The sequence below is a fragment of the Vicia villosa genome, linkage group LG3, assembly GCF_029867415.1.
Source record: "Vicia villosa cultivar HV-30 ecotype Madison, WI linkage group LG3, Vvil1.0, whole genome shotgun sequence".
In the NCBI taxonomy this organism is placed as follows: domain Eukaryota; kingdom Viridiplantae; phylum Streptophyta; class Magnoliopsida; order Fabales; family Fabaceae; genus Vicia; species Vicia villosa.
Window position 1 is genome coordinate 181,806,765 of NC_081182.1, and position 17,753 is coordinate 181,824,517.

At 34.7% G+C, this 17,753-nt stretch overlaps 3 protein-coding genes and 1 pseudogene across 3 annotated transcripts; 3 read left to right on the top strand and 1 right to left on the bottom strand.

Annotated features, from left to right (window-relative positions):
• The first annotated feature begins 183 nt into the window (after positions 1 to 183).
• Positions 184 to 3,140, top strand: LOC131659479 (uncharacterized). Its single transcript, XM_058928666.1, has 5 exons — positions 184 to 1,066; positions 1,308 to 1,526; positions 1,620 to 2,480; positions 2,585 to 2,808; positions 2,967 to 3,140. Exons 1-5 carry the CDS (start codon positions 184 to 186, stop codon positions 3,138 to 3,140), a joined length of 2,361 nt encoding a protein of 786 aa, XP_058784649.1.
• Positions 3,141 to 7,092: 3,952 nt separating this feature from the next.
• LOC131659480 (uncharacterized) lies at positions 7,093 to 8,510 on the top strand (annotated as a pseudogene).
• Positions 8,511 to 8,767: 257 nt separating this feature from the next.
• LOC131659481 (ATP-dependent DNA helicase pfh1-like) lies at positions 8,768 to 10,205 on the top strand. Its single transcript, XM_058928667.1, has 3 exons — positions 8,768 to 9,199; positions 9,292 to 9,523; positions 9,628 to 10,205. The coding sequence occupies exons 1-3, from the start codon at positions 8,768 to 8,770 to the stop codon at positions 10,203 to 10,205; spliced, it is 1,242 nt and encodes a 413-aa protein (XP_058784650.1).
• Positions 10,206 to 13,675: 3,470 nt separating this feature from the next.
• LOC131656979 (uncharacterized) lies at positions 13,676 to 14,191 on the bottom strand. Its single transcript, XM_058926511.1, has one exon. The coding sequence runs from the start codon at positions 14,189 to 14,191 to the stop codon at positions 13,676 to 13,678; it is 516 nt and encodes a 171-aa protein (XP_058782494.1).
• Positions 14,192 to 17,753: the final 3,562 nt, after the last annotated feature.

Below are 17,753 nucleotides of genomic sequence, written 5' to 3' on the forward strand. Positions count from 1 at the left end.
TTGCCGCATGCATACATCCTACTTTTCTTACATCCACAGATTAAGTATCCTTCCCCGTCCGACATTGACAAAATCATAACCGCTGAAATTCCTGATCCACTTATTCATCCAAGGTTGTATCACTTAGTAAAGACAAGCATGATGCACGGTCCTTATGGTATGGCACGACTAAACTCGACGTGCATGAAAAACAATAAATGCTCTAAGTTTTCCCCCAAAAAGTTCAATGAAACTACCATTGTTGATAACGAAGGCTATCCTCTCTACAAGCGAAGTGCCAAAACACACTATATTGTTAAGAATGGTATATCCTTGGAAAATAGACATGTCGTTCCTTATAACACAAGGTTGCTTTTAAAATACCAAGCTCACATTAATATGGAATGGTGTAACCAAAGTACTTCCATCAAGTACCTGTTCAAGTATATTAACAAAGGGTACGACAGAATCACGGCATCCGTAGTTCCTTCAAAGAAATCATCAAAAGACCTTGAAACAATAGATGAAATCAAAGAGTACCTTGATTGTAGGTATGTCTCCCCAAGTGAGGCGTGTTGGCGGTTATTTTCGTATAAAATCCACGGACGAAAACCAGTTGTAGAACGTATGTTTTACCATCTTATTGGTGAGAATACAGTCTACTATCAGGATTATGAGAGGATGGAGAATGTTTTGGAAAAACCAAGTGTAACCAAATCGATGTTCACATCATGGTTGACTGCAAATGGACAGTTTGAAGAGGCCAAAAATCTTACATATGCACAGTTTGTGTCTAAATTTGTCTATGAAAAGAGAAAGAGAGAGTGGAAACCACGTAAGAAAGGGTTTACCATTTGCAGACTTATCTGGGTGCCACCAACAACCGGCGAACTCTATTATCTAAGAATGATGTTGACGGTCATGAAAGAGGCCAGTCAGTGGGATTCCGGACATTTTCTTAGAAAGTTGTTCGTCATTATGTTACTCTCTGGAACTATTAGCAGACCGACACATGTGTGGAATCAAAGTTGGATATTGTTGTCAGATGGTCTACTGCACTCTCACAGAATTATCGTAACAAATCCAGGTACTTTCCAAACTGCTTTAACAGTTTTTAAACTATTATGTCAACAACATAAAAACGAATTCTAAACTTCCAGTTTAATAAAATATGAACTATACCTTGATGTTAAAGCATGATATTACTCATTCACTGTGCATGTCTTCATTTACTTTTCAAAATTATTGTCTCACTTGCTGCCAAATGATTCTAACGTGTTATTCGAAGTCTAACGTGTTATTCTCCAACTTCCTATCTTATATAACAGATTTGCAACTCACTGTGGAAGAAATGCAGAATTTAACTTTAATTGAGATTGAAACCTTACTTCAAGCCAATCGTAGAAGCCTACACGATTTCAAACCAATTGCGTATCCGAGTGATTATGTCCTTCAACAGCTAGGGAACCGCCTAATTTTTGACGAAAGATCTTATAATATTACAGCCATGAAAAATGAAATCCAAGCACTACTCACTGCACTTACAGGTCTGTTTTTTAAACACACTATATTGCAATGGTTCATGCCTTAAATAATAATAATAGTCTTTACTCCAAATTTTGTGTTTTTTGGTTTTACAGAGGAACAAAGATGCATTTATGACAAAATCACGTCCGCTGTGAACAACCAAAAAGGGGGGGGGGTATTTTTCTTGCATGGTTATGGAGGTACTGGTAAAACATATATGTGGAAAACACTCGCAACTTCGTTGCGGTCCAAACATGAAATCGTATTGACAGTCGCTTCAAGTGGAATTGCTCCTCTACTATTACGTGGTGGTAGAACAGCTCATTCAAAGTTTAAACTACCAGTCCCAACATTGGAAAATTCTACTTGCGATATAACCTATGGTTATGAATATGACGAATTACTTCGCCAAGCTAAGTTGATTATTTGGGATGAGGCCCCTATGGCAAGTAAATTTTGTTTTGAAGCTCTTGATAAAACTTTAAAGGATGTCATGAGTAGCTACGGTAACTCGGAGGAAATATTTGGTGGTAAAGTTGTCGTTTTTGGTGGAGATTTCCGACAGATTTTGCCTGTCATCCCCAGAGGGAGTCGATCGGATATTGTTCACTCTACAATCAATGCATCTTCTATATGGTATTCGGTTGAGGTATTGACCTTGACTAAAAATATGCGTCTTCATGGGGGGAAAAGGGATGAAGAAAAATGCGATATTGCTGAATTTTCAAAATGGCTGTTACAGTTAGGTGAAGGTCGAATTTCTGAGCCAAATGATGGTTATGCTGAAAATGAAATACCACCTGAGCTTTTAATTCAAGACTTTGACGACCCTATTGTTGCTATTGTTGATAGTACATATCCAGCTTTCATGGATAATTACAAGTCTTATGACTACCTAAAGAGTCGGGAAATCTTAGCATCAACCATCGAAGTTGTTGATCAAATTAACCGTCACGTACTTCAAATGCTACCAGGTATGACTTCTAATACAAATTGCCTAAATTTTATTCCTTCCTCAATAGATTTCTAAATCATATATTGGATGTATGCTGCCTATAATTTCAATTTTTCTTTTTAGGTGAATCAAAAGATTATTATAGCTCTATTTCGGTTGATCGATCGGAGATACACGATAACAACATTATTGATGTCTTAAGTCCTGAATTTCTCAGCTCTCTACGCACTTCTGGTTTGCCTAACCATCTCATTACATTAAAGGTGGGTTGCCCCATAATGCTTATGCGAAACATAGACCAATCTGTCGATGAGGCTATACCAATTGAGGACTGGACTGTGGTTGCCGTAAGGATTTGTTGTTAATATATGTATCGGTTATATTCTCAGCTGTATCGATTATATTCTGTTCATAAACTGTGGTTACTCTTGAAATTGCATCAGAACTTTTATCATTATTATGTTGCATTTTTACTCTAACTTTTGTTTTCCACTAATTTTTTCAGGACCTTGAAATTACATCAGAACTTAACCCTCAACCGGTTACGCCAACCTCTGCCACTAAAAGAATTGCGCCTCCTATTTCTACCGAAGATGCAGCAAGCTCTGAAATCCAGCAGGGAGACCATTCCTCCACCAAATTGAAAAAAATTATCAAGATGGAGAAAACTGCTACATGATGCCATGTTGTTTTAATGACTGGAAAAGTCATGGATTTGTCTTATCGTATTTATATATTGCCTTTTGTTGGGAGGTTTTAAACCTTCTATTAAAATTGGAACAAAATTGTAATGACTGCTTTTGACTATAGTTCTGTTTAAAAACTTATGCAACAGAAATTCTGGAGGTCATTATGTAAAAACTATGTTCTAAAAACTTAAGTTTTATCAATTTCTTAGTGGTTTTGGAGCTGAAATTTCTCCATATATCGCCCTAATATAGTTATGTGCTTTTAATACCGTATTCATGGTGTTTGCTGAATTGTGAGATAATGTAGATCAGGAAATCCAATGTATCTTAGGAAGTTGATGTGTGGCTGTCAAGTTGCTCATTGTTTGGAGGTTTTGATTTTCAGTGTCTGCAATTGCAAGCTATCACAGCCTGTTATATGATCAATTCTATTGCTGCTGAATAAACCATGTGCTGTTAGATATTTTCTCCATGTCCCATTCACTTTATTGCAGCATCTAAGTATTTTATAATTTGATTATAAAATAAACAAGTGATGTTCCCTTTTTATACGCATGTGCTTATTTTGTTGTCACAAGCAAAAAACCAGTCAACAAAGTTATTCATTCCTATTTACAAATTCAGCCAACCAAATTCTATGATAACTCAAACAAATATTAATCAAAGGACAACCATACTACATTTCTCAAATATATCAACAACACTTTACCACCAAACATTTATCAAATATATCACCAAAAAAGCTCAAATAGTTGTTTATTTCATTGTTTGACTTTGTATTTGCTCATCACATCATACTGTCACATTCTGATTTTCACCTTTCTTTAATCACCAATTTAGTACAAATATTTGAGATACTTAAACACTCTATAGCAGTTTGATAGACACACTAATGATGGATACTTTCCTGCAAGCTGTCCACACCTACTATAACTACAATGTTTCTGCTTCACTTTTATACACTGCTTCCAAGATATATCAAAAAGCATTTTACCTAATATTTTGATGCATATTTCATACTCCCGCCAGATTTTCTTTTCTTAGTTCTAGACTGGTAGGGGTTATATTTTTTTGATGCATAGTAGGTACTCCCGCCTCATTTTTAAATGCTATATCTCTATACACCATTGATATCACACCTTTGCCGAATTTAAGTATGAGTTCATAACAGAAAGCAACACCCACCTATGATACTAACTAAGTCAAATCTTTTGTGATATCACAAAAACTACTTAACTTTTATTTCTTCTGAGTTAACTTACCAATGGATTCATCACAACCTAACTCTTCTGAAACTGCTGCATTCATGGCTAGAAAAAGGCGCAAGCTGGCATTGATGAACAAAAAAACAGCATCATCAACGACCAACAAAGAAAATCATAACCCATCGCAACCGGGGTATATAAATGTTACTCCTACATCAAACCCGTCACTTAACAATCGGACACCTCTAACAACAACTTTAGCAAACACACTTCATACGGTTTTATCTGATCGTCATCACTACGGTAGGCACAGTTTGAAGAGACCAAGGTCAGAGATTAACCATGGAATTAATCTTATGGGTGCGTTCATCTCAGCACAACCAACTTTTGCACCAAACTTTGGTAGGCCTCTTTTTAAACGATCAATTAAATCTACTGCGACTGCACCTGATGTGGCACCAAACTTTATTGCAAGCCTTTCCCAAAATAATATGGTAGCTTCTATATCTACTGCAACTGTACCACCAGTGCCTCCAAACTTTGGTAGAGTGCCGGTTCAAATAGATGCAACAGCTTCTACATCTACTACAACTGTGCCACCATTGGCACCAAGCTTTAATTTATCTCTTGAGGATGCTTTGTAGGAGAAGCTTCATCTACAGCAAATGCACCGGCATCAACCACCAGAAATATGAACAATGCAACTTATTCATCAGATGACGGTTCTGAGAATTCTGACTCTGACTTTCTCAATTCTGATGAAGATGAATGCCATGTTACGGTTGCTAGGGGAAATCCAAGTCAACAGGGTTCTATGTGTTTCAAACACCCTGCCTTAACATTCTTTACTTATTTTCAAACTCATTAATTTCCTTATAGTTAATTACTTATTTACTAACATCAACAATGGTTTGCATATGCAGAATATTCAGATATAGGTGACCCTGTTTGGGAATGCCAGGATTGTGAAGCCTTAATGTGGTATCAAGAGCGCAAAGGAAAATCAAAACATACAACAATCCCAAAGTTTTCTGTCTGTTGCAAAGGAGGGAAAGTTGTGCTGCCTATGCTACAAACACCTCCGCCTGAATTGAATAGATTACTGTTCGATCACGGTAGTCCCGACACATCAAACTTTCAAAGTACCATTCGAACTTACAATGCTATGTTTTCATTTACTTCGCCGGGAATGAAATTTGACACCAAACAAATCAAGGGGACAGGTCCTCCTACATTGCGGTTGCATGGTCAGACTTGCCACCGAATTGGAAGTTTGCTACCCGAGACGGGACAAACTCCAAAATATGTTCAATTTTATATCTTTGATACCGACATTGAAGTCAATAACAAAATCAAATGCTTCGGGTATAACTTCTGACTTTAATGCAGATCCAACCGTGGTGAACTTTTACATTGTTCCTGAAATATGGTCTTTTATGTCATTCATTTTGCAGGGACAATGACAATATTAGAGAATCAGTGGTCGCCAGCTTATTGAAAACGTTGGATGAGAATAATCCTCATGCAAAAGCTTATAGAATGGCAAGGGATTCTCTGAAAAAGAATGCATACCAGGAATTGAAGCTTAAACTTATTTCTGATCGACAAACCGATGGTCGTGTCTATAACCGTCCTCTTGTATCTAAGGTTGCTGCTCTAATAGTTGGGGATATAGACTCTGCATCATAGAGAGACATAATTGTTCAGCACAGCAATGGTCATTTACAAAGAATCGATGAATTCCATGCAAGTTACCTTGCATTTTAATACCCTCTGATTTTTCCATATGGTGAAGATGGTTATAGACCAAATATACTCAACAAATTTAGGCATGAAAAGGAGGTTACAAAGCAAAATCGACAGACAATAAAGATGTGGTTATGTTTTCGATTACAAGGACACAAAAGCGAAGCCAAAACACTGTTGCATTCAAGAAGATTATTCCAACAATTCTTGGTAGATGGCTACGCCATGATGGAGTCGGAACGCCTTAATTCGTTGAGGAAGAATCAGTCAAAACTTCGAGTTGGAAAATACCAAAAGCTATCTGAACAACAACAAGCTGGTCAGTCCACTCAACATGTCAAAAGAGGGAAACGAATTGTCTTACCTTCCTCTTATGTTGGTAGGAAGAGATACATGGATCAACTCTATTTTGATGGAATGGCCATTTCCAATGCTCTTGGCGTTCCAGACTTATTCATTACTTTTACATGCAATCCGAACTGGCCTGAAATTACCCGGTTGTTGTCGAAAGAAAATTTAAAGCCACATGATCGACCGGATATCATTTCCAAGGTCTTCAAAATCAAGTTCGACGAGCTAATGATAGATTTAACTAAAAGACACATTCTTGGAAAGGTCCTGGCATGTAAGTAATGATATTTGTCTCCTAATGTATGAAAATATATTAGTATATATATATATATATTCATTTTGTTGTCACCTAATGTATGTGTATATCCTTTTTTTGAAATTTCCCTTTATGATTAACATAGTGTGATGCTCATGATTTGGTGCAGTCATATATACAATCGAATTCCTGAAAAGAGGTTTGCTGCATGCACACATCCTACTTTTCTTACATCCACAGAGTAAGTATCCTTCCCCGTCCGACATTGACAAAATCATAACCGCTGAAATTCCTGATCCACTTATTCATCCAAGGTTGTATCACTTAGTAAAGACAAGCATGATGCACGGTCCTTGTGGTATGGCACGACTAAACTCGACGTGCATGAAAAACAACAAATGCTCTAAGTTTTTCCCCTAGAAGTTCAATGAAACAACCATTGTTGATAACGAAGGCTATCCTCTCTACAAGCGAAGTGCCAAAACACACTATATTGTTAAGAATGGTATATCCTTGGACAATAGACATGTCGTTCCTTATAACACAAGGTTGCTTTTAAAATACCAAGCTCACATTAATATGGAATGGTGTAACCAAAGTACTTCCATCAAGTACCTGTTCAAGTATATTAACAAAGGGTACGACAGAATCACGGCATCCGTAGTTCCTTCAAAGAAATCATCAAAAGACCTTGAAACAATAAATGAAATCAAAGAGTACCTTGATTGTAGGTATGTCTCCCCAAGTGAGGCGTGTTGGCGGTTATTTTCGTATAAAATCCACGGACGAAAACCAGCTGTAGAACGTATGTTTTACCATCTTATTGGTGAGAATACAGTCTACTATCAGGATTATGAGAGGATGGAGAATGTTTTGGAAAAACCAAGTGTAACCAAATCGATGTTCACATCATGGTTGACTGCAAATGGACAGTTTGAAGAGGCCAAAAATCTTACATATGCACAGTTTGTGTCTAAATTTGTCTATGAAAAGAGAAAGAGAGCGTGGAAACCACGTAAGAAAGGGTTTACCATTGGCAGACTTATCTGGGTGCCACCAACAACCGGCGAACTCTATTATCTAAGAATGATGTTGACGGTCGTGAAAGGTCCAAAAACTTATGAAGACATTCGTAAGGTGGGGGAGACCCCGCATGACTCTTTTAGGGAAGCATGCTTCACCATGGGTTTCCTAGAGGATGATAGGGAATATATTGGCGCTATTAAAAAGGCCAGTCAGTGGGGTTCCAGACATTTTCTTAGAAAGTTGTTCGTCATTATGTTACTCTCTGGAACTATTAGCGGACCGGCACATGTGTGGAATCAAAGTTGGATATTATTGTCAGATGGTCTACTGCACTCTCATAGAATTATCGCAAAAAATCTAGGTACTTTCCAAACTACTTTAACATTTTTTAAACTATTATGTCAACAACATAAAAACGAATTCTAAACTTCCAGTTTAATAAAATATGAACTATACCTTGATGTTAAAGCATGATATTACTCATTCACTGTGCATGTCTTCATTTACTTTTCAAAATTATTGTCTCACTTGCTGCCAAATGATTCTAACGTGTTATTCGAAGTCTAACGTGTTATTCGAAGTCTAACGTGTTATTCTCCAACTTCCAATCTTATATAACAGATTTGCAACTCACTGTGGAAGAAATGCAGAATTTAACTTTAATTGAGATTGAAACCTTACTTCAAGCCAATCGTAGAAGCCTACACGATTTCAAACCGACTCCGTATTCGAGTGATTATGTCCTTCAACAGCTAGGGAACCGCCTAATTTTTTAGGAAAGATCTTATAATATTACAGCCATGAAAAATGAATTCCAAGCACTATTCACTGCACTTACAGGTCTGTTTTTTAAACACACGCTATTGCAATGGTTCATGCCTTAAATAATAATAATAGTCTTTACTCCAGTTTTTGTGTTTTTTGGTTTTACAGAGGAACAAAGTTGCATTTATGACAAAATCACATCCGCTGTGAACAACCAAAAGGGGGGGTATTTTTCTTGCATGGTTATGGAGGTACTGGTAAAACATATATGTGGAAAACATTCGCAACTTCGCTGCGGTCCAAACATGAAATCATATTGACAGTCGCTTCAAGTGGAATTGCTTCTCTACTATTACCTGGTGGTAGAACAGCTCATTCAAAGTTTAAACTACCAGTCCCAACATTGGAAAATTCTACTTGCGATATAACCTATGGTGATGAATATGCCGAATTACTTTGCCAAGCTAAGTTGATTATTTGGGACGAGGCCCCTATGGCAAGTAAATTTTGTTTTGAAGCTCTTGATAAAACTTTAAAGGATGTCATGAGTAGCTACGGCAACTCGGAGGAAATATTTGGTGGTAAAGTTGTCGTTTTTGGTGGAGATTTCCGACAGATTTTGCCTGTCATCCCCAGAGGGAGTCGATCGGATATTGTTCACTCTACAATTAATGCATCTTATATATGGCATTTGGTTGAGGTTTTAACCTTGACTAAAAATATGCGTCTTCATGGGGGGAAAGCGATGAAGAAAAACGTGATATTGCTGAATTTTCAAAATGGCTGTTACAGTTAGGTGAAGGTCGAATTTCTGAGCCAAATGATGGTTATGCTGAAATTGAAATACCACCTGAGCTTTTAATTCAAGACTTTGACGACCCTATTGTTGCTATTGTTGATAGTACATATCCAGCTTTCATGGATAATTACAAGTCTTATGACCACCTAAAGAGTCGGGCAATCTTAGCATCAACCATCGAAGTTGTTGATCAAATTAACCGTCACGTACTTCAAATGCTACCAGGTATGACTTCTAATACAAATTGCCTAAATTTTATTCCTTCCTCAATAGATTTCTAAATCATATATTGGATGTATGCTGCCTATAATTTCAATTTTTCTTTTTAGGTGAATCAAAAGATTATTATAGCTCTAATTCGGTTGATCGATCAGAGATACACGATAACAACATTATTGATATCTTAAGTCCTGAATTTCTCATCTCTCTACGCACTTCTGGTTTGCCTAACCATCTCATTACATTAAAGGTGGGTTGCCCCATAATGCTTATGCAAAACATAGACCAATCTGAAGGTTTGTGCAACGGCACTAGGCTCATAGTTACAAAAATGGCAAATCATGTCATTGAGGCTCAAGTTATGGGTGGAAAAGGCCATGGCAAGGTTATCTATATTCCAAGGATGGATACATCTCCCTCGCAATCACCTTGGCCTTTCATGTTGAATAGGAGACAATTTCCAATTATAGTTTCGTACGCAATGACCTTCAATAAATCTCAAGGGCAATCCTTGGATTGGGTAGGACTTTACATCCCAAAAGATGTTTTTAGTCATGGGAAATTATATGTTGCGATTTCTAGAGTAACGAGTAAAAAAGGAATCAAAATTTTGATTCATGATGATAACAACAAATCCAAGACATCTACCGCAAATGTTGTCTACAAGGAGGTTTTCGGCAATATATAGACAGTATGATAACTCATTTTAACCTCCATTCTTTAAAATTATATAATTCTATGTGTCATAGCCTTTTCTTTTATTTTTAACAACTTTCTTTTCAAAGATTATACACTTTTACTTAAACCTCCCTTATTTCAACATATAATTCTGTTTTGGCTCAACAATGGTGATGATAAAATTTTTGTTACGTAACCTCATATGTTATTCAGAAAACCATAAAATTCTGTCTGATATCAAGTACCAAAGATTATGAAGATATCATTCTATTTTGGATATATACTTGAAATTCTGATATGGAACTTATAATTCTGTTTTGGCTTTACAATGGTGATGATGAGATTCCCGTTCTGGAACATATGATTTTTTCAAAATACTCAGATTGCAGACAAAATAGGGTGTTTCACACATGACATACTTCTTTCAATTTTATGTTCACGATTGGAATTTCAACAGAACTACAACATTAGTAAACATGATTGTTTATATCATAATCCTGAATACAACTACATTCAACCAACTTTGTCAAGATCCCAAAAACATAATATTACAATAGCACAAAAGGATATTACCAACCTAAAGTCACTACACTACCAACCAAAATAACACATTCAAATAGAAATACAAACTTCATATGGACGGCATTTCAGTCTTAACATCTAGACAACATACTTAAACCCAATCTAACTCATCAGACTGAACCTTCAACCTTTGATCACCATGCATTTGGTCTCTGCAACAATTTCACAACCAGTTTGTCAGCAGCCCGGTTAATGGTCAACCCAAGAACATCTCTTCTTCTGAGCCTCTTTTTCTTAGCGTACTCATACCAACCCTTACATATATACTTCTCCCTCCATTCAACCTTCCCTTTTCTCTTGGCATAACGGATAACTACATTGTACGTGTCTCCGTTGTCTCCATCAACTAGGATAATCGACTTCTGGTTCCGACGCAACCATTTCTGTTACTACGCGGGGAAAAGGCTGCAACAGACATTACCAGAAATGCATTATGATAGATATAGACGGCCAGAATTGCAACAAACAAATTATTTTTACAAAAAATTAATGTCCACAGCTAATACCATAACATTCTTGCTTGAAATGTATCCAAAATCTATCTCCTTCTCCCATTTATATTCGCTTGCCTCTTCTTCGTCATCGGAACTACAAAAACCAGATTTCGGCCATAAAACTTAATCATACATCTCATATAAGATTTTCACAGTAACATTATAGATCTCAAATATACCTTGCATGCACTATTGCACAGCTATAATACATCATAGAATTTGAATCAAACGCAAAACAAATATCGATTTCAGAACAACAACATTTTTTTATTTTTCCATTCAATGCAGGGTAACTGATGTCATGCAATCTCTTATTTTACCTGCTACTATCAGAAGAAATACTAATGTACGACCGACTAGGAATGGCTTTCTCAGTGGAAACACCGGTGGTCACGCCTTTCAAATTTTTTCCTCCTCTCTCACCATGGCGTGTTTTTGGATCCTTCAGTGTTAACGGACTTTTGCCTTTGTCCGCCCGTTTCTTTGCCACAAGCGGTTTCGTCTGTGTTTTCATCCTCTGAGCATCATCCTTGGTCCTACTTGATGATCTGACGAAAAACAAATACATGATTGTTAAACAGCTTGTCGGTGCAAAACACATTCGACTAACAACATTCATATGATAACACAATCGACCCATATGAACTCAACTTACCCGACGAAGCTCAAACCAGCAAACTGTGAGGCCATCTCGATCAACGATTCCTTTCCCATTGACAAAATGTTCGGGACCCTAACCAAAAGCCTTTTCCTCTCACCAATAGCTAACGTTACAACTTTTTTATCGTTTCTGTGCTTAACTTATATAACTTAAATATGGGCTCAACGTAATACATCTATATTGGCCCAATGCAATAACCCTAAACCAATAAGCTGTCGTTTCTATGCTTAGCTTTTAATATTCCAATGCAATAACCCTACCTTTCAGGTTTCCTATTATAAATGCCCAATTAATGTCACACATTTCGACCTTTTCAAAATTGAAATAACTTATAAAAATACGTTTTTTAACCAAATTTATATTCTAACTTATTTAATTGATATTAAATTTGATCAATAAACAATATATTGTCTTTATAACTTATATTTCAAATAATACACCTGAGTGATATAAAACCTAACAAAATATTTTCTTGAAAACTTCAAATCTTTAAAATTCTAATTATAGGAATATATCAAATAATGTGTAAATATAAAATACCCCCACATGGACAGACTGTCTTTATAATATTATTTTTATTTTTTTTATTGTAATCATTCTATTTTTTTCCCTTTTTTTATTCTTCGTCTACTTTTTTAACATTTAATAACTTCTTTCCAACATCCACCGTTTCTTTGATTTTTTGACTTTTAAATTATTTAAATGACAATTCATTTCTTACCCAACAATGCGTATCAAAGACCTGAACCCGTGCGTATGCACGGGTTTCCCGCTAGTAGATTCATAAGAACATAAACATTTTGAATACCTTGTTCTCTTGGCATGTGTAGTATATTGGTGTTTGTTTCCATTTACTTCCTTTAACAACACCAAAACCTAAAATAACCCAATAATAAGTTTGTAACTACACAAATTATTGTTACAAAATCTACATAAGAACAACCCAATACACATCACAATGTCATTGTGTTATTATGTTAAAAAAGAAACCCTAGCGAAATTTTTTCAGAAAGCAGTACCATTACCACATCGAGTGAGAACAATAAATAAACAACAAACACATAATTGTAACGTACAATAAGTCGAAGAGGATAAAGATTATGCTATCGTCGTCGTCTCGTTTTCTATGGCACCCTTTTGTGTTATGAACGAAATGAATTGTTTGTTATGTTTTTATTAAGTGAAAAGTATTTTACAACGGTTGCAAGAAACAACCGTAGTGAAAGCTTGAGGTAAATAAGAAAATGCGCGCCTTTACGATAAAGGAATAAAATATTTGAGGGCGCTGAGGTTCGAACCTATGAAAGTTTGATAGTATCACCACAGTGAGTTCATTAACCGTTAATATATCTTAACAATTTTTAATTAAAAAGAAAAAATATTAGCGTCTTAGTTTAGAGATATCACCACAGTATTTGAAAGAGCTACGGTGACTTTGAGCGTTGTTGAATACATGTTTTATAGTAGCGGTTTTGACTCTTGAGATTAATTGATTCATCATAACACAAATTTCCCCTCAACCTAATCCAAAAAATATGAATTGATTAAAAAAATAATAAAATGAACCCTTTGAATTAAAAAATTAATTTAACTCTATTATTTAGCATTGATTTTAAAAGTTTAATTTTGAGATTAAATTTGACTTATTTGATTAATGAACTAAATTGAACGATCTTTTTTTTAAAGAACAATCTTTTTTTAAAAAAAGAAACTCACAACATAACAACATTTTTATAAATCATTCTAAACAAGACCACATGTTTCATACCCTTCACACTCACTATAATCTGCCAAATCAATCTCAACAAACTTAACATCAAAAACAATCTTAAACTCCTTATTTCCACACTTTCTCCCCAACTCGACAGCATTTTGAACAATATGTGGTTCTAAATATGCAGCCAAACTAGAACTTATGGGTAATTTTGCCAATTTTTGAGCCACATAAAGAGGAGAAAACGTTGGCTTTTCAATGAGAAAGAGAAGAGGAATCTTTAACTTGTAACTAAGCTTTGGTGACACAATAAAATAATTTTCCATTGTTAAAGGTGGAAGAGCTTTAAAGGGTTGAACATAGAGCTTATATAATCCTTGAATATGAAGTTCTATTGTTGCTCCTTTTTCTTCAATATTATCTTGTGATATTTCTAGAGTTTCTATGCTCATGGTGTGGCTATAGTTTTTACTTGGTATTTTGAGGTTTGACTGAAAAAAGAGAAATGATAAATGGTTTGTGGGAATATTGGAGGAACAAGACATTGTTGCTTGAGTTGAATGGAAAGGTAAAGAGGAGAAGACACCTAGAGAAATACAAGAGTGAAGGGGATGCATTTCACTTTTTTTTAAATTGATTAAATATATAAGTGTAGATTATTTTTATAGAAGACTAATAAAGGGTATATGTTTAAAGACTTTTATTATTCATGGAAAATACTAAAGCGGGGATGGTATATGTTTAAAAAATTCAATATGTTAAAAACTTCAATATGAAAAATTATGTAATTGTAAACACGTTAAGTGTATATGTTAAAAAACTTAATATAAAATGTTTTTTCGTTAACCGGTGTTAAAAGTTGAGACCTCTTCAGGAAAATAGAAAAAATTAATTGTAATACTAAATTTTATTAAAAAATCATATTATTTTAAAATTTTATTTATTAAAAGAAAGAGAGGATTTCCTAATATTTTCATAGATTATTTACTATATTATAAAACAATATTAACATTTTCTAAATTTCAAAATAAGTGTCCATTTAAAAAATTTATTTGTTCTAGAATGTTTCCACTTTAATTTTTGATGCAATTTTCATTTTCATTTTCATTTTCATTTTTATTTTTATTATTTAATTAATATTATAATTAATACTATGAGTGTAACACTCTAAACTCCGTACATAAATTATCGAAGAATTTAATCATATAAATTACAACCACTTAGAGTGTCATACACAACAAAACATAATATGCTCCGTAACACGAGTTACATAAGAATATTTAGTAGACATATTTGCACCTAGGGTGTTTACACGACATCAACTCATATGATCTGTAAACATACTTATAAAATAAAACATTCAACCTGTCATTGCGTGCTCACATTTCCTTTGGGTATCATCGTACCAGAATCATTATTAAATCAATTAAAGATAATATTGCAATTCGTGACATTTAGTCTCATAAAGAGTAACTTCATAACACAAGCAGAAGGAGTTGTGACAGTCAACTTAAAGCAACTTAGAAATTCCAACAAAACAAAATAGTCTTTAACTCCAATATAAACGACATAAGAATCAAATCAAGTGTTCTTCTCCAACTCGATGTTACATGATCGGAGCAAGACACCACTACTCAAAATGGTAAACTAAAGAAGTAACTCCAAGTACTATCTTCTACTTACTTTACCAACGCTACTTCTGAGTATCTGCAAGTTGCCCATAGTGGACAACATTAAAGTAAAAGAGTGAGAATACACTTCAATAGTTAATGGTGAAAACAAGCAGGGGTAGATTATCACATAACAACAACATACACATTACTCAATCAACACCACCATATCAAGTATTCTCATCATACAACAATCATCATTTATAATAAAAAAGCAAGATGAGAACTTTGGCAAGTTTGCCAAGTGTCGTCATTTTAGAGAATATTCTATTTTTGTTATTTCTATTATAGGAAATGTTTTCATTTATATCAATATTATTAAAAGAATTATTAATTATTTGTTATTAGATTACTTTATCTTAATTATTGGTTTTTGTATTGAAAATATTGTTGTGTTGATTCACCTTCTCCAAGCAAATAATCATCACCACAAAAAGAAAATATGCACACTTGAAACCTGTGTTCTTGAAGACATCAACAATTGAATCCATCCCTTCCTCTTCCAATCATCCTCGGGTCTTCCGTAAATTAATGCTTTCTCTTTTTCAATTCCTGATTCATCAAATTTTTGATGTTTTCAAATGCTTCGGTGAATCGATTCACTACATCTGACATCAATTGGGAAGCTATTTCCAGTGTACTTTTATAGTCTATAAATATTGGGAGCATCACAATTCATTCTCCAACAAAACCCTAACCATCGAAACTGCAACGGCGCTATAAAAACCTCACCCTCTGCCTTTTTCTCCGATCAAATCACAACGACGGCTCATCCTTTATGTTCTCCTTCTCTCAAGCTCAAGAGCGATGGTGGCTCTCTTCATCTTCTCCGGCGATCTCAACCTCCGTTTCATCTTCTCTCCTTCCGATTCGCTAACGGTGGCGGTGGTGATGATTCACGATTTGGGAACTGATGATGATGTTGCTTGTGTTTTTGAGGACTGATGATGATGTTGCTTGCGTTTTTTAGAACTGATGATTCACGTTGTTGATGTTGAACGGTCCGGTCGTTCGTTGAGATCTGCAGAAATGGGTTAGATCTTTCTGATTTTGTTGTTCTTTCTTAATCTCTCTTCCTAGAGCTTATCCTTTCCATGAAATTGAACCCAAGTGGCAGCGGTTTTGGGAGCAACACAACACTTTTAGAACCCCCGATGATGATATCAATATGTCAAAACCTAAATATTACATTCTTGATATGTTCCCTTACCTTAGGTTTTGAATTGTAGTTACTTCGATTATTCTATTTTTCGATTCATACTGAGAATTACAATGAAATTTAGATTATAATTTGTGCTTTTTTGTTGTTGCAGTGGAGTTGGTTTACATGTTGGACATCCGCTTGGATACAATGCCACTGATATTCTAGCTAGCTTGCATCCAATGGAGTGGGATGCTTTTGGATTACCTGCAGAACAATATGCAACTGAGGTCTTTTTTTTCTTTTTTTCTTTCTTCTTATTATAATATTACTGCCATTTCTGTGTTATTTACAATCTTTTTGAGTTATTTTTTGTCTTTTTAATTTGCCTTTGTTTTAGACAGGAACTCACCCGAAGCTCACCATAGTGACGAATATTAATTGATTTACCTCTCAGGTAAACTGATGACAAGTTAGTTTTACTATAAGAAGACCTTTTATTTAGTGTATTTTTGTTTTGTAAAAGATGTTCCGCCCTGGTAATTTTTTCAGTCTCAAATTTTTCAAAACTGTAAAACAACAATAGCTAATAAATAGTTTCTCTGTCCTTTAAAAAGTATGAATCAGAATTTACTTCAATTTGTTTCTCAGTATGTTTATAAGACATTAAGAATGGACAGGTTGAAAATTACAATAAATGTTTTCTTAGAATATGCACAACTTCTGCACTTAACATAATTTGTTCACTCTCAATGTTTGAATAATTTTATTAAATTTATTCATAACATTGCATCATCATAGTTAAGTATAACACACTGAATATCAGAAAAAGCACATATGAATACTTGTGGCTCAATAATCATTTGTATTTTTACAACTGTTAGTAAAAATGCGCAGCTTTTCTGACAATTTAGAACAAGAACGCCTAAATAGGAGATGAAACTTATGTGGCCAATTTTAAATGATTAGAGGTATCCTAGAATTATTAAAATTTGCTGCTATTGTTGTGCCAGGAATGAAGTTATGTGGTTAACTTTGGTCCATGTAAAAATCACTATTCTTTAGAAAATTTTGTGAAGTTGTAGTCGTGAATATTTAAGTAGTTTGCTAATTATCACTATCCCTCTATCAACAAGAACCTATTCGGAAAGAAAACTGATTTTTTTTCTAAAATAAGTTCTAATTTGATGCTGGGATTGAGAGCTTTTACCTTAATTTTAACATCAATTTTACCGTTCATCTCATTTTAGTTCATGACCATAAACATGAATCATTTTAATATCTAACCTAATCTCA

Coding starts and splice junctions, on each gene's coding strand:
- LOC131659481 (XM_058928667.1), top strand. CDS start 8,768: ATGTGGAAAACATTCGCAACTTCGCTGCGGTCCAAACATGAAATCATA. Junction 9,200..9,291: donor ATATATGGCATTTGGTTGAG/GTTTTAACCTTG, acceptor TGGCTGTTACAG/TTAGGTGAAGGTCGAATTTC. Junction 9,524..9,627: donor CGTACTTCAAATGCTACCAG/GTATGACTTCTA, acceptor TTTTCTTTTTAG/GTGAATCAAAAGATTATTAT.
- LOC131659479 (XM_058928666.1), top strand. CDS start 184: ATGAAAAACAATAAATGCTCTAAGTTTTCCCCCAAAAAGTTCAATGAA. Junction 1,527..1,619: donor ACTACTCACTGCACTTACAG/GTCTGTTTTTTA, acceptor TTGGTTTTACAG/AGGAACAAAGATGCATTTAT. Junction 2,481..2,584: donor CGTACTTCAAATGCTACCAG/GTATGACTTCTA, acceptor TTTTCTTTTTAG/GTGAATCAAAAGATTATTAT.
- LOC131656979 (XM_058926511.1), bottom strand. CDS start 14,191: ATGTCTTGTTCCTCCAATATTCCCACAAACCATTTATCATTTCTCTTT.